Here is a 22,400-nt window from a genome sequence, read left to right on the forward strand (position 1 = left end):
TTCCTGTGTCAGGTGTGAGTCCGCAGTTGCATACACTCCAAGCAGTAAGGAGGGTGTAAATTAGCCTTTCTGGCCGTTCATCCTGCTGCACTTCAGGCTCTCTGAAGCTGCTTGGGGCATTCTGCATTACAGAGGTAGAGCTGTATTCCATCGAGCCTTACAGAGCAGATGTGCACAAACTAGAGTTTCTCTCTCTCAACTGCTGAGGTTGTATCAGTGTAAAGCAGGTACCAGTTAAACTACATTTAGGCTAAATGTATTTGTAAAATCATCTCATAATCCTCTTTCAAGTCATATTCTGCCCCTCTTCATCTTGTAGTACATTAAAGGGGCAATAGAAACTATCATCTCTGGCGTGCTACAGCCAGTATTTGTTACACTGACATGCTGCTTCCCTGCCTCTCTGTGTCCTCACACTTGTCCCTAATAATTGTCTCTTGTTTCCTCTATAGTGTACACCTTATTTCCTGCAGGAGGAAGAAACTCATACTGCATGCTTTTCCCAGCTCAGTGAATCCATGAATTCAAGCAAGTGTAATAACTATATTCAGAAATATTTTTGCTCTCAAAGAGCTTTCTAAAATACCACAAACCATAATTTTTTAGTATCTATGAGTTTTTAGTACTCTTTATTTTTACAAGTTTTACTTATTTTGATACAAAATAAGTAATTTTCTGCTGCGTCTTTGTTTTAAACTGGAACAAATCTTAAACATCACATTGTATGAGGGTTTAGAGTAAGACAAAACCTCATGTCTGGCTTGGCTGCACCTATCTCCATGTCTTCCCAGATGAGGCCTAGGATCTGTGATGGGATGGAATACTGCTCCCCCAAAACAGCCTTTAGAGCATCTGCAAGAGTGAACTCTAAGAGTACCTCAACCAGTCTTCAACATCTATCCATACACAGAAAGACTTCTAAAAAGGACAACAGAACACACAGAAACGGGAGCTCCTGGTGAGTCTGTACAGAAATCAAAAGGTTGAGGGAAAATGGAATCACACACAGGCTGCCAGAGGGGAGCACCTACCTCAGCAGCACTGCTGAACTGTTCCTCGGTCTCCTCTGCTCTGACCAACAGCAGATACTGGTGTGGGTCACTCTCATAATCCACACTCCGAGTTAAACTGATCTCTCCTGTTGCCTGATCAATACTGAATAGACCACCAGGATTAGTGAGCAAACTGTAGCTCAGGGATTTCTTTTGATATGACACAGCAGTGACTGTAAGAAAGCTGCATTAAAAAAAAAAATAAAAAGAGAGAACTCAAGCATATAATACAATATTCTGAGAAATATGACAAAAACTATGCATATCATAAATGATAGTGCAACCCTGTAGGTCTGCTCTGAGCTATCCTCACTGAACTCAGTGACAGCTGTATCTAAACACCAATTCAAACATTTTGTTACACAGTAGTTCTATCACCTTGGGGTTAAACAGATAAAGACAGGATTCTTGGAAGCAGAACACAGTAAGGATTAAAAACACAGGAACAGAGGATTTAATTTTTGCTGCAGCTGAATTTGCCTACTCTAACTTCCTTCTACGGCAGTAGAAGATGGTTTTCAGGCAGGAAGCTAAAAGATAAAGCAAGATGAAAAAGATTCATTTTAATATCAGCACAGAAAGTTTGCTGCTGCAGTCATACCACCCTAAAGTTCCAAGAGATAACTGCAAAAGGACAAGAGCCAGGCCCTAAGAGCGTGGGTGTTACAGCTTACACAGGACATATGGTTCTAGCTCTTGTCTGGCACTGTCTTTTTCCCACTGAAGTCCAATGTGTTTAAAGCCTTCAAGTGGAAACACCCACAGTACGAAGTAAAAGAAGAAATTAAAAACTAAATATTAAGACATTTAAACCAGTATACTAATTCCTCAAGTGTCTGTCAGCTTATCATGCAGGTTCCTTAGGAAAAAGAATTCCATCTGTCAGGAGAATCCACCACCATGTGTGATCCTGTGACAATTACAATCAATAAGACAAAACTCATTTTGTGCAAACTCCTTTTTCACCCCTTTTATTTCCATGCTGCTGTCTTCTCACTTCCCTCAGGTGCACTACAAACAATGGGAAACATTCCTGTAGCTCATTATCTCACTTGAGTTTGTTCTGTATTTTCCAGTGATGTGGTTTCACAGGCAGTTCCAGTCAGTGCACGACTGCATTCCTGCCGCCAGGAATTCTTCTGCCCTCCTTCCAGCTCCCTGCCCTGGCTGGATGCTCAATGCTGTCTCTCCTCTCCTGTCAGCACTGAAAACCACAAGGCTGTGCTGGGAGAACATTTAACAACCCAACTGAAAAGCTTTGTCTGTTTTTGGCTTTGTATTCTCTCGGCTCAGCCTGCCCATGCAGCTGGAGCTGATTAGCACCAGTGGCAGACCAAAGGAAGAGGGAGATTTGGTAACACTCCTTTGCTCAGCCCCAGCCTTAAATCAGCCTGTAATTAGGAAATCCTAAACCCAGACATCCAGTGCATGACAGTAACTCTGTTCTCCTGCATATTTAGGTATCGGTCCAATTTAAACATGAGAACTTTAGGATTCTAAATGGATTTTCATGGCTATTTCTGGTCAACACACCACAGAAACCACCTTCACAGGGTGCACTTTGTATATTCAAACCTTTTCTGATGTAAAAACCACATTAAATACTTAATTCCTTTTGGATATTACCAAGCAATTTGACCAACTGACTAATCTAACTATTTTAGGTGTGCAAACCTACTTCTAAATAGCAATAAAAAATAGTTATAAAGAATCTAGTTATTTTTAATTCCCAAGACTGCAGGTACCTGTCAGATATTATAGTATTTTGTACTTCTTGAATTCCTTTTATGCCTGTGCATTTTATTACAGTTTTAAAGAAAAAACTACTATTAATATTTTATCTTAACAGTCCTTCGTTATTCAGTCACTGTAAAACTAAATGTTGTAGATTGAACAGTTAAAATACAACACCACAGATAATGTAATATTAAAAAACAGTTGAACTGCCACAGAAGGAAGATATTTACTGGACGAAAGTATTTTCAATTCATGTGGAAGAACAAATATATGCTGTAACAAAAAAAAAAGTTCATAAAAGAAGGGACTGAGTGTTCAGGTGGATCTATAGGACTAACATTTTCTGTGATATTTCAATCAACATGGTTAGACAAAGGATGGAAAAATAAGATGACAAGTTCTATGGCATCTTTGGTTTTGCTCAGTTTGTCACTGTGATGAACACAGGAAAGCAAGTCTTCTCTTTTTTTCCAATTTTCTCTTTGAAGAAGTCAATTCTCCGAATTTGACACATAAAATTATTGTGTTCTTTCACACAGGATATCTTCCTTCGTGATGTAACAGCACTAATTTGTACTCTGCATTTAGTTTGAAAATTAAGACACAACCAGCATTTTCTAATTCTTTCCATATCATTTCAAAAAGCAAGAAACCACAATTATGCAATACCATATTTCTCTATAAAAGGATAACTGAAAAATACATCATCAAACTGTATCCTGATCACCTCTAGTAAGAGAGCTGAACTGCTGCTCACAGCATGTATTACGATTCACAAATGACATGAGGCTTTGGGGAGATCAAGCAGAAGTTACAACCTGGAACACAACCTCACTGCAGTGTTTTAGCTTTACTTACGGTTCTCCTCGTGGTGTGCTCTCAGGGACAGACACAAAGTATGACATGTTGGTGAACTGTGGTGGTCGAAATCCAGCAAGAACAGAAACAGAGGCTGGAGACCCTCTGCTTCCAAGTTTATCTGCTGCCAGTACAGTCAGCAAATACTCCCTGTCCCTCACCAACGGCAAACCTGTTGTTTTAATCCAGCCAGAGTCCTTCTCAACTTCAAATCTGTCTTCACCTCCTAAAAAGAACAGGTCCACAAACTGCTGTTAGCAAGAACACTTTTAATTGATTAAAAAGGAGGAGAATATGGTAACAATTCCCCAGTTGGCTTTGGCTTAGGATAAGCATGCACACTGAAGTTCAAAAGCTTGTTTAGAACTTAGAAATCACTATATTCATGATATTCATGGTTACATTTCTAAATTGTATTTTACTTCTCTGGACAATTGACACTCTTTTGTATCGCAGAATCATAGAATGGTTTGGGTTGGAAGAGACCTTAAAGCTCATCTCATTCCATCCCCTGCCACGGGCAGGGACACCCTCCACTATCCCTCCAAGCCCTGTCCAACCTGGCCTTGGACACTTCCAGGGATGGGGCAGCCACAGCTTCTCTGGGCAACTTGTGCCAGTGCCTGACCACCCTTATAGGAAGAATTTCTTCCTAATATCCAATCTAAACCTGTGCTCTGTCAGTGTGAAGCCATTTCCCCTTGTCCTGTCACTACATGCCCTTGTAAACAGCCTCTCTCCATCTTTCTTTTATCCTCTAATACTTTGCTGTTGTTTGACCCTAAATATCCCACATCCTACTGAAGTCCTGGCCAAGAGGACTTCAGTTTGCTGCTCTCCTTCTGCTCAGGTAGTTTGAACTATCACTGAAGTTTTTTTTAAGAGATATGCAAAAAAATTATCAGTGAGTCTGTCACAGCTTTATACAACCCAGACCTTCAAAACTTTGTTAGAGATGAACCAGAAGCATGACTGCTGCGAGGGATAGTAACACTAACCCTCCTCTCCACCCAACAAGTTGTGCTCCTTCCACATCCTGTCTTATCTCATAAACAGGCAGTCCCCATGGCCACCCCCCTGCCAAAGCCCTGGGGAGTACTGACTGCTCCAATCATCATCATCCCCCAGGGAAAAAGATGGGCAGGAACCCAACTTTGCAAAGAAATCTGTCCATACCCTCAATAAAAGTTGATTTTTCTCACACCCAGAGCTGAAGGCTTATGAACCTTTTGCAGGAGGAAGGGAAGGTCTTTCACTAACAAAACTGAGGATAAAAGACAAAAACAGTCACAACAGCAAAGCTTAATACGTGGGGAATGGGAGGGTTAAAATTTACCTTCCAAGAGAAAATACTCCACAGTTCCATGGATCCCTTCATCTGCATCCACAGCAAGCAGCTTGTACACTTCAGTACCTCCTGGAGCTTCAGGGGAAACCACAGCCAGGAAGGGGAAGGGCTCCATGGCCCACACGGGGACGTTGTCGTTCACGTCTGTCACAGTGAGGGACACGTGCACCAAGTACCAATCCTTCCCTAGGGGCCACAGAAACGTGAGAAATGATTAGACAGCTACTTAATGGCACTCAGAGTAACAGAAACTTAGCAATATCTGAGTAATATCCTGCAATATTGTTGGCATGTAATCCACAAAAAGTCGGGGTTTAAGGTTCTTCTGGAATTAACAGCATCCAGACTGTGGGGAAGGAATAACCAGCACACATACTGCTGAACTGCACAACTGGGGTCATCCATATGACATTCTACTAAGATCTCTCCTTAGGAAAGATCATACATTCTTTTATTTTCTAAATTTAAATACATATTTAAATACAAATATTTTCTAAAAGGTGTGGGGTTTTTTTTTAAAAAGCATCAAATATGTTTTTATGCAAAGATTACAGCAACTCTGAATTTTGAAATCTAAATATTTGTTGCCAAAAAAATTCTAACCAATCCACTCTAAGCAGTGATTTGCCATTTTAGAAACTTCATTGAAATCCTAGTATAGTTTTCACTTCTACTGAAGTTTAAATGCTATTAAATCCAAACAGTCAAAACCAAAAGAAACCCCAAAACTAGAACGGAACTATTCAATTTTCCAAAAATCAACAAGATAACACCCTTAAAAATTGATTGAACAGTTAAAATACAACACCAAGTAAATTACTTTTGCCATGACTAAATCAACTCAGGAAGACAGTGAAGCTCCTAAGCAAGTAATAACTATTAGGCAGGTATTGCTGAAAAGGAGGCAGAAAGGAAACACAAGACAGTGACAGAGTATTTTTTTTTAACTGACAAATATTATCAGTAACATCAGGGAGTTCAGTATAAATATAACTCAGGCCTTTTGACCAATTTGGCTCCCAGCAGACTGACACTGCACTTGTAATAGTTTTGCTAGAGAAGCCAAGGTGAGTGTTCCTGCAATGCATATTTAATGCCTCTGGTCCCAGAAAAGTGATGCATTCACACCCTGAGTGACTCCAAAGGCAGCACAACTGCACTGACACAGCCTGGAATGTGGCCCAGGTAACAACAGCCATCTACATTTAGAGCATGACTTATCCACAAGTTTAATAATGGATGTAAAGTCAGAGCTGATGGTGTTAATACTTAATTTCAGTGTTGATTTATTATTTATACATACATGAAAACATATACACACATGCACTTATTTTCAAAACAGCTTCAGAGGAACTGAAACAACATACAAAAAGGAACATCTAAATTATCAGTTTTAATTTAAATCTAATTAATAATACAAAGAATTTTGTATTTAAGACTCTAAAGCGCTGCCAAAATATCTGATCTTGTAAACAGTGTTACCTCGCTAAGGAGGCCTATTCTCCCAGGAAGCTGTGCCACTTAGGCTGAACTGCTGTACTTGTTCTCCCTCCCTACTTCCTTAATTGCAGCATTACATCCCTCTCCAAAAAACTTCCATGTTCCAACCAAAACCCGTTCCTTTGTGTGACATGTGCATTTATTGATGTTGTCCCTTCACTCCCACAAAAGACACCATCACATCTTTCGCATCAGCCTCTTGCAAGCTTCAGCTTTTCATACTTAGAATCCCCTGTCCACTGGCATATTTAGCACAGCATATCAGAATCTGCCATCTATAAACAACCACAAGGGGACTGTTGTAAACAAAACTCCTCGGTGTTGTGACAGAAAAAGTCAAATGCAAGTTTCCTAGTTTAGATTCCCAAGGCTTAATACATCGTGACCTTTGAGTATGTTCTATTTTTACCCAGAAAATTCCTTAATTGAAAAATCAGCATTCACCCAAGATAATCACACAAGTTCTTCGTAGTTCAACTCATAAAACTGTATTAATTCATCTGAATTTTAGAACTGTGAGCACACGTCCTTTTTTTTCTTTCTCTAAATAGCAAGAAAAGGTGTAGTGACAGTAACTTATTAAATCCACATTAAATTCTTTGTAATTACACCCTGTACCCAGAATCTAAGTTCCAGGGAATACAATATCAGTTTAAGGTAACACATATGAAAAAACAGTGTCTGCAGCAAAACCAGACCTCTGATTTATCAAATGGTAAATTACAGAAGTGATCAGCTTCCTAAAAACAAACCTTAAACGTGCCTTGCACCATTGCAGAATTTGGATACATGCAAAATGACATTTTCATGGGAAAATTCTCAGTTGCCATGTACATCCAATCCTACAAAGTCTTCCCGACACCAAGTGAGACCACCTGTGTGTGTGATGTATTATTGCACTTCTGCAGACAGAAGGGTTGGGAGGCCCAGTGTGAGGACACTCAATTCAGCTTCTGTAGCCAAATGTTCTTTGAAACAGTGCATGTGGAGCCAAAGTCCCCAAACATGAACTCCAACTGCCTTGCTACAAACCACCACTGACACTCAGGTGATAGCACAGCAGCCCACACTGCTGTTGCACTTCCCTCGTAGTCACCCAGGTGTAATTCCCTCCAGCATTTAGACAGGCTCTGTGAACACAGCTGCTTTGCTTTCCCCTCTACAGCACAAAGAAGAAGCCAAAAAGAACTGAAAAAAACTTATTTCCCACTACTACACTAAATAAAACCAGATACGTTTCAAAGACATGTCTTAAGTCAGAATATGTGTTCCCAAAGTCCCAGGACAGCGAGTCCAAGACACCTGAAGAGACTGCAGAGGAGGGAATATGTTGGACACTGGTCTGAGTCTGAGGTAGAAATCCACCACAGCAACCCACACCAGGGCAAGTTCTGAATGAGAAGTGCCAAACGAGATCACTGATTGCTTGAACACTCCAAAGATCTTAATTAAAAGATGTCTAAAAAGAATAAGTACAAAAGGGAGAAGTTAATATCAAAATTGCCTGTCTCTTCTGAAAAGAACAGGTCTGGTGGAAGCTGCCACAAGTTTGTAAATACCCACTCTTAGCCTAGTTTGCCTGGGCATACTGCAGGCTTAAAATAGTGAGCACTAAATTAGAAGATGAGTTAAGAACCTTTGAAAATCTGCCCCTATAATAGCAAGACCTATCAAGGATGTGAATGCCACCTAGAAAGGTTACTGATGTTTGTCTCTCTCAAGTCTGGAAATCACTACCCTAATCAACCCATGAGGTCACTCTGTTACAAGTTCTGCTAAAGTTTTTGACATGCATCTATTCCTCTATCAAAAAACAAGTCCCAATCAAAGAATAACTGATTTTTATTGAAGAAATAGTAATAATCTTGGATACTAATTCCACTCTTTTCACCTAATGTATAACCAGTTCACTGAAAATTAATATGCTGATACTTACAATATACTTGTAACTGAGGAAGACCACTTGTAAAGAAACTGTGCAAAAATACATCAGGACTGAGATTAGTCCTCACATGACCTAGCAAACTTTATTGATCAGAAACTAAAAGGATTCAGGCACATTCCTCCAACTACTTCTGTTTTAATAGTTAAGAGACCTTAATGTCATTTTTGGTATCTTGGCAAGACCAAAGGTTTCAGCAGTATGTTGGTTATCTCTGAAACGTGAATTCTCAAAATTCCTGAGAATTTTGTTAGGATAGGCAGCAGGAGCTGCACTGCAGGTAATGGAAGAGACAGGCCTGGGTGCCTCTCTTGACCAGCAAACATTCCCACTGCATATCACCTTACAGATCTTATGGATATATTATCTTCTTCCATCAACCCCAGACAATCTGATTCATAACAAAGAAACAGTAAATAAATCACCATGATTTCGCTTTCAGATAAAGGCAGTGTGGAGGAAAATGACTGTAAGTAAGTTTTCCCTTGACTGCATACCATATATCAAAGCTAAAGCTGCAGCAGGAACACCGGACAGGGCTGTACTTCTCCACAAATGCGACCTGACAACTTGTAGAAACAACATCAGGGTGTCCAACGAAGCATGATTGGACAAGGACTTGCCAGAGGACAACGAATGTGCTGAAGAGACTGACAGCAACAATAATGTGTAATATCTGGATGTCTAGCAGGACAATGCATTAAGGATTTCAAAATACACGTTCGTGAACATGATTTTTTTTTAAGTATAACTCCACACCCTAATGAGGGCAGCAAATATCTCTAAGTTCTTCCTTTTTTTGCAATTACCATGACACACACGTTACAAAATGCAGTCCCCTGTGTTTTGTAACTGGCACAGCTGCTTGCCTACAGAATGGACCTTAAACCAGACTTAACTCATTTTTACTAAGGTAGATAAAATTAAGTTTCTCCCTCATTTATGACAATTATTTGTGCTTCAAGACAGTGGATGGAAAGAAATTTTAGAGACATACATCTCTCAAGAGTTCAGGTATCTCAAGGTATCTTCTTCTAACAAAATATCCCCCTCTGTGTATCTCGCAGATATATTATACATGTACATCAGTATATTAATAACAGTACATTATTATGCATCTGCATGCATATATTATGATTAATAGTAGTTGATTAGTAGTATATGTGCTGTAATATTGCTACATTATGGGAGAAATAATATGTTACAATTCCACTCAAATCTTAGCAGAAACAGCTTAAAACTGATAATCCTCTCTGGATTTGGGTTAAGTCCTACAAACACACAGAGAGGTTCTACTTAAATTATCTGTTCCCAATACCAGGTCCTGACAACCAGTGGAGATACCTGCCACTGTATTCAGCAGTGCAAGTCGACCACTACTGACATGCTAAATCAGGAATCTGAAACAGGCTTAATTTCCCCAAAAAGAATTTTCAAACTGTTGTGTAACACCATACCAATTAGAATTTCTTCCATATTAAATGCTAGATACATGATTTTCGAGCCAGGCACACCACAGATATCTGACACAATGTCATCCATTCAAGAGAAATCCTACTAAAAGAATGGTTCTGCTAATTAGATTGTTGGCACACACACGGATTTTGCCATTTGACAGGTTTTCTTCCCTAGCTTCAGACAACAAAAAAATTTAAATTGCTTTCTCACAGATACTGAGTAAGAAGAGATAAAACTCAAAATGGCCCTTGCTGCACATAAACACGACAGTAACATAACACTGCAACATCTCATGTCAAAAATCAGTATTTTTAAAAGTCATATAGAAAATAATACTTTATATTCTAAAGGGTAAAATCATCTTTTTATTTAATCACAAAGTGTTTCTCCTCCTATTTTTCTTCACTATGGAAACTAATGATAACAGTTTCTGTGAGCAGATTGCTTTTCTCATGTATTTGCAAACACCCTTTGCAGTATCAAATCTAAGCCCTGTCTACAGCTCTCTTTTCAATTTATACAAAAAACTAAAACTAAAATTATAAACTCTAGTCCAGAGCTTTCTCCTGCTTTAGCCGCTTAATTCCCTATTAGAGTCAACTTGTGTATCATCAAAAATCCTTCTTAGGGCAGCTCATCCTGAAGTCTGTTTTTTTTCTCTCTGATATTCCCTCCAGTTGGAATTACTTCCTTTTAACTCAATATTACTGACAAAAGCTGCAGCATTGAAATTCACTCCCTATCACCAAAATCAATCTTCATAATCCACTGCTGTAACCTCATCACAGGTATCTATCTATAATTGCTTATTTTTCATGCCTATCTGTGGTTGAAAACTGATAAACAGAAGGATTTATTATAGTGCCTTACTCTGAATTCCAACTACATTAGGTAAGATAATACACCAGCTGGCCCAAGTTTCTGCTCATGGGAAATATCTGATATGTCACCACTCACAATTTTCATCCTTTGGAAAAAAAAACAACAACCAAATCAAACAAACAAAACCAAAACCCACAAGCAAAATACACAGTAATTTGCTGAGAAGTTTAATCATAGTAAAAATGGGAATAAACGGTAGTGAGTCATTAAAAAAACAGAAAATTTGAGAGTCTCTAAAGTATCTTTCTCAACCTTCTAGATCCACAGAGTTAATGGAATCACTTCTCTACCAACATTCTCTGCATAAGTTACACATCCACATAATCTCCAGCAGAAGCATTTCAAAGGATGTCAGAGTTTACCTCCATAGTGTCCCTGGGTGTTAAGACTTCCATCACTGTGTGTTGGACCAATTTCAGCACTACACCTCTTTTAACTTTTCAACAGATATAAAAACCACAGGCCCCTTCAGCTATCTGAGCAAAGTGATTTGGTAAAATCAGAGTTACTGTTCATCCAAGAACATTCCTTCCAAGTCCACAAGGCCCATAATATAGACAGGATTTGTACAACATATAAAATCTTCCTAGGTTAAGACAAAATTCACTTAATTGCAAGGAAATCACTTCTCCAAGAAAAAGTATGAAAACCAGAAAAGCACAGTGCAGATCCAGGGCAGTGTCTAATTCCAGCCTCCCCACTGGATTCCTTTCTCCAAGTCTCCACAATGAGCACACTTTTAGCACTGAGAGCCTTTAATAAAGGCAGCATCAAATATATAGGAGAAAACATAACATTTTATATTAACTATTCAAAGTTAGAAATCTACCCTTTGGCAAGACACAAACCACATTTGTGTAATAAAATAAACTGTTACTATTAACAGCAACCTTAATACTCATATACTGTGAAGAACACTCTTCATCCAAAAAGTTGTGAAGAATTTCTAATAAAGGATGTCACAAGTCTTTAAAATAATTACCATCTTTTCACATCAAATTTAAGATATATAGACAGGAACTTAGCATTAAGAATGAACAGAAAGCCCTCTCAAAATCATGAACCTCCTGGACAGTTATAAACTTGTCAAAACTGAAGAACATACTGGAAATTACAAGAAATAACCACGCTTCTTGTAATCAGAAACAACCACTCCAGGTTTTTCACGAGTTCTTTATGGCTTTACTGAATCCAGGTTTATCTGAAAAAAACTCTTTTGTTGCTATTTGCCACTAATTTTCCAGGACAGGGTTTCAACAATCAGTAACATGAACCAGTTCCTCCAACCTGGGATCACAGCTGGGTTATAAAGATTCACTGGGCTGCACACAGATACTGCAAACTAATAAATCCTGTCATTTCATACAGCAACTAGGAACAAAAATACTCTCCCACCTACCAACCATGTTACTCCAGGGGTGGCGGGAAGGAGGAGAAGGATTTAATACTTAATCATTCAGTTAACAGCAACTTTTGAAGGTTACACTGGTTAAACCAAGCCTTGAAAATCATGCATGCTGAAACAGTCCAACTGCAATTTCAAATACTGTAGGTCAGAGTCGCCTCTAAACCCATCTCTTTTCACCATGTCAAATTACAAAAGATGCTGTCAATCTGTGAAATCCAACGTATTCTCAGACTTCTGATTGCATTAGGATTATACGACTGTCTTTTCTCTCAAAAACCCAATGGATAATTCCATAAGACGAGACTTGAAAAATAAAATCCTTATATTCATTAAAAATGTAGGCTTCTCTGCTTCAGAGTAATTGATAAATCTGACAATGCCAGACATTCTGACTTAAAAAATCTGACAATAGAGAATATGTAGTTGACTGAACATGTCTCTACAATTGTGGACAAACATTATACGTTCCTCGAATGTACTGAGGGCAGAGGTATTATATTATCATGATTAAGCAATAATGGGTGAGAAGCTAGGTTGCTCCTGGCATTTTCAGGTCATTTCAATTTATTTTTAAAAGAAGATTATGAGAGTGTTAAAAGTGTTGCAAACCTTGAGGTTAAGACTGGTATTACATACTGCTCTACATCTACCAGCAAATTTAAGTATTCAAGCTGGTATTTTTGGTTTTGTGTTGGTTTTTTTGTTTAAGTTTCTCCAATTTCTAAGACTTTTTCTCTAAATAGACAAGTATTCTTTGAAAACTCAGGGGTTTTTTATTTGTTTGGGTTACTGCAAGGGAAATATTTTGGGGTTGCTTGAGAGCATGTTGCTGTTTTGAAGTGGCTGTGCAAATATCATACTGTAGTATTTTAAAACCTCACTCTGTAATATGTCTTCATGTAAAATACCTACTGACTTAAAGTTTGGGAAGATACATTTTCAGAAAAAACATCTTAAAGCCCTAAGCCTCTAGCTGCAATCAGGAGAAATCTCTTTTCCCATTTTCAGACCATAACATGAGATAGAAGCTACTGGTTATTGTACCCAGTCCTACTGTATATCCTTCAAAAAAATAGGACAATTATGCACAAACATTTCTCTACTGCCATTTCTGAAAATTCCTGAGGTATATGATGGGCTACTTTTAAGTGCAGTAGTTTGCTCATTCATAAAACATAAACCTTCTAAAGATATAACTTTGATGGGCTCAAGCTGGGGACAGCCCACATTCCCTCCTAATATGCCTCATCTTTTCTGCAGATAATGACAGTCTGGCATGTCTCTGCTCCTTACCATCATATGGCTTTTAAAATAGAAGTTAAAGCAAACCAGAAAACAAAAATAAAGAAAGCATCAGAGGAGCTCAATGATCATGGCAGAGTGTTTCTTAACATGGTTATCACCTTAATGTATTTTAATTGGTAATTTATGTTATCAGAGACTTCCCAGTGTGGCATCCATCTGCTGGGAGTGGCAGACAGAAAAACCAAGCATGCCCAGGTAATGAAATAATAATCACAACAGACATCCTTAAATAACAAAGCATGTGTCTTAATAAATGACTGTTGATTGCCAAAAAGCATTATCATAAGAAGAGATCCTGGCTAAAGCAGTAGCAGCTACTGGGCCACTGTGAGATGGGAAATTCTCTTGAAATTTTTCCTTAGAATTTCTTGGGGAAAATCTAAGGAGAGAAAAAAAAAAAAGATAAAAATGCCACTACAATCAGTAGCCTCACCAACAGAGCCTGCTGTAATTCCTTGGATCATTAAGGAATCACAGAATGGTTTGGGTTGGAAGGGACCTTGAAGGTCATCTCATTCCAACACCCTTGCCATGGGAAGGGACACCTTCCACTACACCAGGTTGTTCCAAACCCCTTCCAAGCTGGCCTGTACATTCTATAATTTATTAGTTCTGTCACATTATCAACTTTGTGCTGAAGTTTAGTTAGATCTTGTTTATTTCTTTTGCAGAAACTGAATGCTTGGGATGATAAACAGCCAGAAGATCTAACCAGCTTTGGTGTTCGAGCAGTCTCACAAAGGTATTTTTAATCTGACTGCCTGAGTAGAAAGCAGATCATTTCAAAACATTCAGACTGATCAAACAACAACACAGTGCTCTAGAGCTTCCCCTGACATTCCTTTCTACCACAAATCAGTAACATTCCAAGCCTGTAAACACCCATAGCTGTCCCAAATGCACCTAGAATGTACATTCTCTTTTGACTTAATAGCACGAAACCCACTGCAGTTTAATGAAACCCATCTGCTGGATAATAGATGATGATTTCAACTTGAGCTCAGCTTGATGTGTAACTGTTAATATGGCTGTAATTCACAGAAGAGGTAATAAGAATTGTAAAAGGCAAAACATCATCCAGAAGCTACTTAATTCTTAGGGATGATCCCCCTAGAATCAATACAGCTAGTAAGGGACTAAGACCTCAGATAAAATTAAAACAGATGATCCTTGACTTCCAAGCATGAAATCCTTCAAGGTTGAATATATTACTAAACTGGTATCTCCACCCTCTACATCGATTTAAATGGGAAAAATACACTTAAAATATAACTAAGTGCTGTTAACTGTTGGAAGGCCCTTGGTGAATCCTCTGATAAGAAAAAATGAGTGACAGGAGATTACAAAGCTAATGCCCACGGATCAAGTAAGGTCAAGGGAGCTTGAGACGACAGAGGATTAGAGAGATGGGATCTTTCATGCACTGCCCCCAAGCACTAATGGAATAATAATGGCTCCTTCTCAAATTAAATGCTACCTCTACCTTAAAATATTAATGTGTATGACAGTCTAAGAAATTTTACCTTCTGTTCACTGGATACAAACTTAAAACAGCATTATGCTTTTGCTAAGAATGAATTGTGTTCCCATAAATTAAATGGGACGAAATCTGAAATGGCACAAAAAACATGAGCACAACCATTTGTCCTTGCAGGCTGAAGAATATAAATGAGGGCTGAGTGATCATTGGGGTCACTCAAGGAATCTCCTCCTCGAGGACCATGCGCCAAAAAACACACTCATCAAGTTAAGCCCTGAAATTTTGGAATTCTGCTTAACATCTTGTGGCTCAAACTCACCTATGAGGTTTCCTTGGTGTTTCTCTTTGGTTTGGGGTTGTGAAGTTTGTGTTTCAGTTTCTTTTAGTTAAAAAGTTTGTTAGTTATGAAAAATGTAAATATTGTCAGGCCATATTTCAATTTCAAGGAGTGTTTCATCTCTCAGGATTGATTCTTTTCTGTCCAGTGGCAAGGCAGAACCTCAGAAACTTCCAGTGTCTGAAGGGGCTACAGGGAATCTGGAGAGGGACTCTTGATCAGGAACTGTAATGACAGTTATGGGTAATGTGCACAAATTGAAGGAGGGGAAATTTAGGTTGGAAATGAGGAAGAAATTCTTTACTGTGAGGGTGGTGACACACTGGCACCAGGTTGCCCAGGGAGGTTGTGGATGCTCCAACCCCAGCAGTGTTTAAAGCTGCTGAAACTGCAAAATCTAACTGCCAAGGGACAGCAAGGACAGGCTGCTCTGCAGGGTATGGTGAGAGAAGAGTCAAGGGACCTCACTGTCACTGAGCAGGTCCTGAGACTGGTCACGAGACAAATCCACAGGGATCAGTGGAGCAGGGAGCCAAGTGAGCAAGGCAGTGTTGGAGCAGGGGAGGCACAGCCAGGCACAGAGCACAGCCCTGGGCAGCCCAGGGAAGGACAGCAGCTCGAGCACAGCTCCTGGGACGTGGGGCAGAGGCCACAGACACTGCTGGTGACACCCACCTGTCTGATCCCAGCAGTGTCAGAGCTGGCTTTGAACCCAGGCAGCCAAACCCAGGGAGCTCCAGAACGTGTCACTGCACTCCAGGACCTGACAATCCTGTTGGAACAGCCCTAATCTGACAGGGAACATCCTACCAGTCCATGAAAACTATCAGGCTTGACTGATTCGTGATCTCTATTTCTTTAAACTGACTTCTGCCTAGTTTTAAAGCTTCCTGCTAAGAATTCATGCAAGGAACTCACCTTAATTTGAAAATCCAGCAAAGGCACTATCTCCTCTCTCTTATCCAGGCCCCAAAATTGTTACTCCTCCAATCCATACCATTAAAAAGGCACTTAGCACTAGAGGTCCAGATTATCTTGTTGACACTTGCTAATGACTACTTACTGCCTCCAGAAAACATAAAAACTATAGTAAAACTAAGTCTACATAGTATCAAATAACCACAAAGTGAATAAAGAGTTAGTAACATACAATTTCCTCTACAGATTGCAGTTAATTTTACTGTAGCAGTAAAATACACACAATTATTCGTTATTTCAAAGAAAAAATAAATTTAAGAAAAAGGATTGTTTTTGGCATCTACATTAAAAAACAAAATCACAACATTTATAACTAAATTATGTCCCATCACAAAGTAACTACAGCATGTAGCTGCACTGGTGATGACAATAATAATAGTAATTTGTCCACATCAGTACCATTAATTTTAGAGCTCAACTGCAGCTTTGCCAGAACCCAACTCTGCATGCTGAAGAGTTGTTCATACTGCAAATGCCCATCAAAGCTATCTCTGACACAGGAAAATGTGTTATCAGCACCAAACCTATGGTCTTCTACTAAAAAATTCTCCAGATACTGAGGAGTGAGTCTGTTCCTTTGGTGGTTACTTGCCAAGCCAAGTGCAGTGAGCTCAGATAAGCTCACACCTTCCACAAGGTCCAACTCAGTGAGAAAACCCTTTTTCATGAACATGTGGAAGATCATCTGGATATTGAGATGCTGAAGGTCTGGTTGCATCTGGAACAGTATTTGCTCCTGTGGAACACCAGCCTTGGACATGCTGCTGTGTTGATTATCCCACACAGAATTCAGAGGAAGCAAACAGAGAAGTATTTCAAATTCTATTTTAGCTGAAGCAGAAAAAAGAAACAAACATACAGCCTGTTACATACCCTTTGTACTCCTCTGAAGAAAAATTCAGGAGCAGGACATCTCCTACACAGTCCCCTTTATGAACTGAAGAGTGGGGGCTGTCACATAAATGAGGAAGAAATACTACTGAATGTTGCCTTGTTGCCATATACCAATCTTCTTGTTACTATTTTGGGAATGCTCCATTGGGGGGGGGAAATAATTTATTCTTCCTAGCAATGCATTAGGTCCACTTGTGGCACAATGCTTTTAAGCATTCTTTACTACTTTAGGTAATGAAGTGCATATTACAAATGAATCACAATAAACTACATTGAAAAGATAAAGGAAAAGAGGGTAGACTTCATATACTAAAGCTTTTAAACATTTTGTCTTATCCTTGATATCATTGCCTGGATTGAAGAAGAGACTAATGACAGAATTAACTACTGGTTAATTTTCAGTTCTCAGTTACCAGGCAGCAAGAATTAGGGGAAAGTGGAAAAAAAATTAAAGAAATTAATACAACTTTATACCACTTGAACATAAATTGACATCTGACACCATAAGGTCTAATATTAGAGAACTGTAGCTGCTGGAATGTTTATTTTATGGTTACGTACAATGTAAAGTAAGTGAACACAAATGTTAAAAGCAAAGTAAAACAACTGGGAAAAAAATCTGAACTTGAATGTTTACTCACAAGAAAATTTAGTGTAACCACCTCTGCATTTTAATTCATTCGGAGAGCTCACTTCTGTAAATACTTTGTTTTCTCTTGGAGCTTTTGCTATATAGTATATCTTCCTTATTTCAGACTATTAAAATATGTAGTTGTGCTAGTCATCTTTCTCTGTCTCCTACCCCATCCTTTTGGTTAACTTTTCTCAAATTACTGCAGTTTGAATTGCAAGTACGGAAAGAGACACAACTTGCTAGATCTGTTTGAAAGTATTATGTTAAATGTATTTTAACTCCTACAAAACGAGACTGTAAGCACTCTGCAACTTCAAAGTTAAAGTTCTCAATTCATTATTAACCTTTAACTGACGAAATCAATAGTATTAATAAAGGTGTATTTTGAATTTACTCTCCTTTAAACCAAGAAACTTAAAATCACCAGTATCTAAGGCATATCATTTGTACTGCCCACAATTAATTGCTCTCCACCTAATCTGAGTCAGAACCTAGTTCTACATATTTCTTAGAGATTTATTCTCTTACTACTACATACTACTAACAGTAATGTGTCAGGCTGGTGGAAAATACTCCAAAGGTGAAATAAAAACCCTGAATTTAAGTTAGAAGTTGTTTTGGATTATTTTTAACTGCAGAATTGCTTTGGAAATGAAACTCAGGTGTGACAAGCTTTGTTCCAGGCAATCTCAGACTTCTATATTCAGACTAGATAAGAGCCAAAACAATCACAAAGGTGAGAGCAGCAGTAACCGCGGGCTACCACTTTTCTAACATCATCATCTTGATCCTGACAGAGGGAGCTGTGACAACAACAAAGGGCTGAAACCTGAGCTACCTGACAGAGTAGGTGAACATCCCAGCAGCACGCTCAGATTGACCCGATGGATTTTGTCACTGCCTCGGAGTAATGACATCCCCCTTGGCAGGTAGCCTTGCTCAGGATTGAGTAGCGAGCAGAGAGCGGGGAAAGCACTTGTGTTTTGGAAATTGGTCTATCAACCTCTTGGTCTGCAGCCAAAGCTCAAGCTGGAACACAGCACAAAGACAGTGCGAGTGACTGACATCAACACAGCGACAGGCACAACAAAACCCAAGGGAGAAACAGAGAAGGATCTGAGAGTTGCTCCTCAGGACCTGAGTGAAAGGAGTTGCTGCTGCAGCCTCCTGCAGAGGGGGAAGTATCCATGTCCCTGAAACTGTCAGCACTAATTAGAACCCTGCAGGCATCCTGAGGGATTTAACAGACACCAAGGAATAAACTGCCTCTCACTCCTGTGGGCTGCCCCTCACTCAGAAAACAGGCGAGATAAGGGAAAGGATCGCGTGGGAAGCTTTTCATCTCTCCCGCCTGCGCTGCTCTGTGGCTGAGGGAAATCACTCCAAGCAGCTGCACTGCTGAGAAGTTAATCGTTTTCACAACCACTAGAAGTCACATAATGCCAAACCCTTCCTAAACCTTTCCAAGATGAAATCAGGCCAAACAACTTATATTCTGCTGATACGATTTTCTCCAGAATACTCATCCTGGGCAATCTTCAGAACACTGCTACAATCACAAGTAACATGAAAATAACAAGACACGTGGTGAACATGCACAGACATCCACCATCCAGTAAATTAAAAATATGCTTAAATTACGCTGTATTTTCATAGGTGAAAAATATTTGCCAAGGTGGCAACTAAAAACTCAGAAAGGATTTTTGAAAGCAAAAGATGCGATCAGTAAATGAAATGAACTATTCTGCTCAACTTGAGTAAGAGCCTGCTAATGATGACAATCTAAGTCACAAACATGCCATTTTAATAGTCCATACTGGACTTCTCAGATTTTTTTTGAAAAAAAGCAGCCACATAAATGCAAAGGCTCCATGTTTGTACAAACCCATCTTATACTTGTGAGTCAAACACACAACTTCAGCAGTGACTCAAAACCGAGTGGTTTCAGCTGCATGCTTCAAGTGAGACATTTACAGGATGAGAACTATAGGGAACATTTTAATAGCAAACACCTGCATGGAAGAAGTGTGGCATATCTAACATGCTGTGCCTTGACATACAGGTAAAGGCATAGCTTGTGGTCCCTTCCACTCAGAATATTCTGTGAATATTACATATTTTCCATGCCACTCATTAATGACTGAGAATTCTAACCGCTGAAACAGTTAAACTCTGCTAAACACCCTGCTGCTCCACGCATTGCCACCAAGCTCTACAGTCCACGCTCCCTAAGCCATGAAACGTTTCCTGTCACCTCTAGTGCTTTGATATCAATTTACAGATTCAAAAGACCAAAACTACATTCCACAACATAACAGCACGTGACACCTGACGCTAAACCAGCGCTAGGTGCTGCTTGTCACCTGGGGACAAAAGCTGACGGGACAAGACCGCTGCTCTGAGTTAATTCGCAACTTCCCTCGCGGCCGCAGCCGCCCGTGCCCGCGGCACCCCCGCGTCCCCCGCCCGGCCCGCACCCACCTCTGCGCTCCTGGACGCGCACCACGATCTCCCAGGCGGCCGCCGCCTCCCTGTCCAGGGCCGCGCTCAGCATCACCTCGCCGCTCTCCCGCTCCACGCGCACCGGCGACTGCTCGACGGGCGGCGACAGCAGCTCGAACCAGGCGGCGGCGAAGCGCGCCGGGGCCAGCGTGGCCAGGCGGGTGCCCGGCCGGGCGTCCTCGGGCAGGGCGAGCGCCAGGGGCGCGGCGGGCGGCAGCGCGGCCCGGCGGCGGCGGCGGCGGGGCGGGGGCGGCGGGAGGCGCTTGGGCTGCGGCAGCACCTCCAGCTCCAGGGGCTCGCTGAGCAGCGCGGGCCGCCCGCGGTCCCGCGCGTAGAGGCGCAGCGGGATGGGCGCCCGCAGGTGGAGCAGGGAGCGCACCAGCACCACGCGCCCGCTGCGCGGCACCACGAAGAAGTGGGCGCTGCGCGGGAGGGCGAAGTAGCGCAGCTCCGCGTTGGCGCCCGCGTCCGCGTCCTCGGCCCGCGCCTGCCACACCTGCGACTTGAGCGCCAGCGTCTCCTCCACGCGGAGCTGCGCGGGGCCCGGCCCCACGAAGCGCGGCGCGTTGTCGTTGTCGTCCAGGACGCGCACGGTGAGCGCGGCCAGCTCGGCGGGCGCGGCGCCCCGGGGCGCGCAGCGCTTGCAGCACAGCGCCAGGCGCAGCGAGTACAGCGCCCGCGCCTCGCGGTCCAGCGGCCGCCGGGTGCGCAGCCACACGCGGGCCGTGCGCGCGTCCAGCGCCGCCTGGAAGTGCGAGTGCCCCTCGCCCAGCAGCTGCAGGTGCCAGCGGCGCCCCTGCACCTTGGCGCACCAGGGCTCGGGCCCCAGCCGCGTCAGGGGGATGCTCAGCCCGCGCACACGCGTGCCCGCCGGCCGGTTCTCCGCCACCTGCCCGTCGAAGGCGGGTGTCCTGCGCGGGGCGGCGCGGGCGGCGGCCGGAGCCGCGCAGAGCAGAGCCCCGCAGAGCAGAGCCGAGCAGAGCAGCAGGCAGCAGCCGGCGATGCCCAGCGCGCCCATCGCGGCTCGCAGTGCGCGGCGCTCCCGCGGCGAGTGGGCGGGCGGGGAGGGGCCGCGGGGCAGGGCCGCGCCCGGGGGGCAGCCGGGGCCGCGCCCGCCCCCGCCCTGACTCCTCCCGGCCGGGTTAGGGTGTCCCCGCCGGCTGAACTGTCCCAGTTACCCTGCTGAGGGAATAATCTCCTCCGGCCCCCCACCTTCCCCAGGAGCCAAGTTCCTCGTCCGCTCACCCCGGGTGATGTCCTGCAGTCTGTCACGTGTGTCAAACAGGCTCCCCCAGCGCTCTGAAAACGTTTTATTGCTGATTTCTTGATAGCTACCTGTTCTTGATAGCTACCTGAGAGCCGGTTTTGCTCTCAGCTTGTACCTGAGCCTAAAGTCACATCCATGGTCACAATTAATCAGCTCTCTAATACCTCCCGATTTACGAAGGAAAAGAAATTCTAGGTGAAATGTAGCTTAGCTAGAGAATGTTTCTGGTTATATAAATAGCAAGAAACGTAATCCAACATTTATTCAACTCTGTTGGATTTTCAAGTAAAACTAAAAAAACAATAAAGCTAAATTTCACCATTAAAGTTAACTGGCTACATAAATCAGCTATGTTGCAGAAAAAATTACTAGATTCTAGATTTGATACTAGGTACTAGATTTGAAGTTCCTCTTCAGAACAAAACTGTGCTTTCAAGAATAAAGTCAAACACAGTATAAAATGGAATTAGTTATTTTTATTTAGTACGCGAATAATTTAAGATTAAGAATAATTCTGAGATAAAAGAACGGCAAAAAAAATTAAAAATACTCCATATTCATCACATTACTCAAATTTCATGAGACTGAACAATGTTTACTTTTCTTATGAACCAAACAGTGCATCTTCCTGATTCACAGCCCCACCCAAGACTGTGAAAAAGTTCATAAACACAGTATTGTACCTTTCTGTAAGTCTTTTAGAGAATCTGGTTGCCTTTTCGGGGATGTGGTAGTCCAGTATCAAGTAGGAAGACTCTGGGAGACTCAGAATGAAAAGTCCAAGTGCTCTACTGTTACCAATGGAGAGTGACCTTCTC

General features: G+C 41.5%; 1 protein-coding gene across 3 annotated transcripts in view; it reads right to left on the reverse strand.

Annotated features, from left to right (window-relative positions):
* The window catches only part of LOC116793499 (neural-cadherin-like), a 61,284-nt gene extending 40,865 nt beyond the window's left edge, over positions 1–20,419 (reverse strand). For 2 of the 3 annotated variants that reach the window (XM_032701388.1, XM_032701389.1), the window contains exons 1-4: positions 20,295–20,398; positions 4,984–5,181; positions 3,648–3,873; positions 1,032–1,236 (exon numbers count right to left, since the gene is read on the reverse strand). In XM_032701388.1, coding sequence (XP_032557279.1) covers positions 1,032–1,236; positions 3,648–3,873; positions 4,984–5,181; positions 20,295–20,367 — 702 coding nt within the window. In that variant the 5' untranslated portion in view covers positions 20,368–20,398. Of the gene's footprint in view, positions 1–1,031; positions 1,237–3,647; positions 3,874–4,983; positions 5,182–20,294 lie in introns of all 3 variants that reach the window. The other variant, XM_032701387.1, reaches the window with a different exon arrangement.
* Between the last annotated feature and the right edge of the window lie 1,981 nt (positions 20,420–22,400).

This window comes from Chiroxiphia lanceolata, chromosome 13, assembly GCF_009829145.1.
Source record: "Chiroxiphia lanceolata isolate bChiLan1 chromosome 13, bChiLan1.pri, whole genome shotgun sequence".
NCBI lineage: Eukaryota > Metazoa > Chordata > Aves > Passeriformes > Pipridae > Chiroxiphia > Chiroxiphia lanceolata.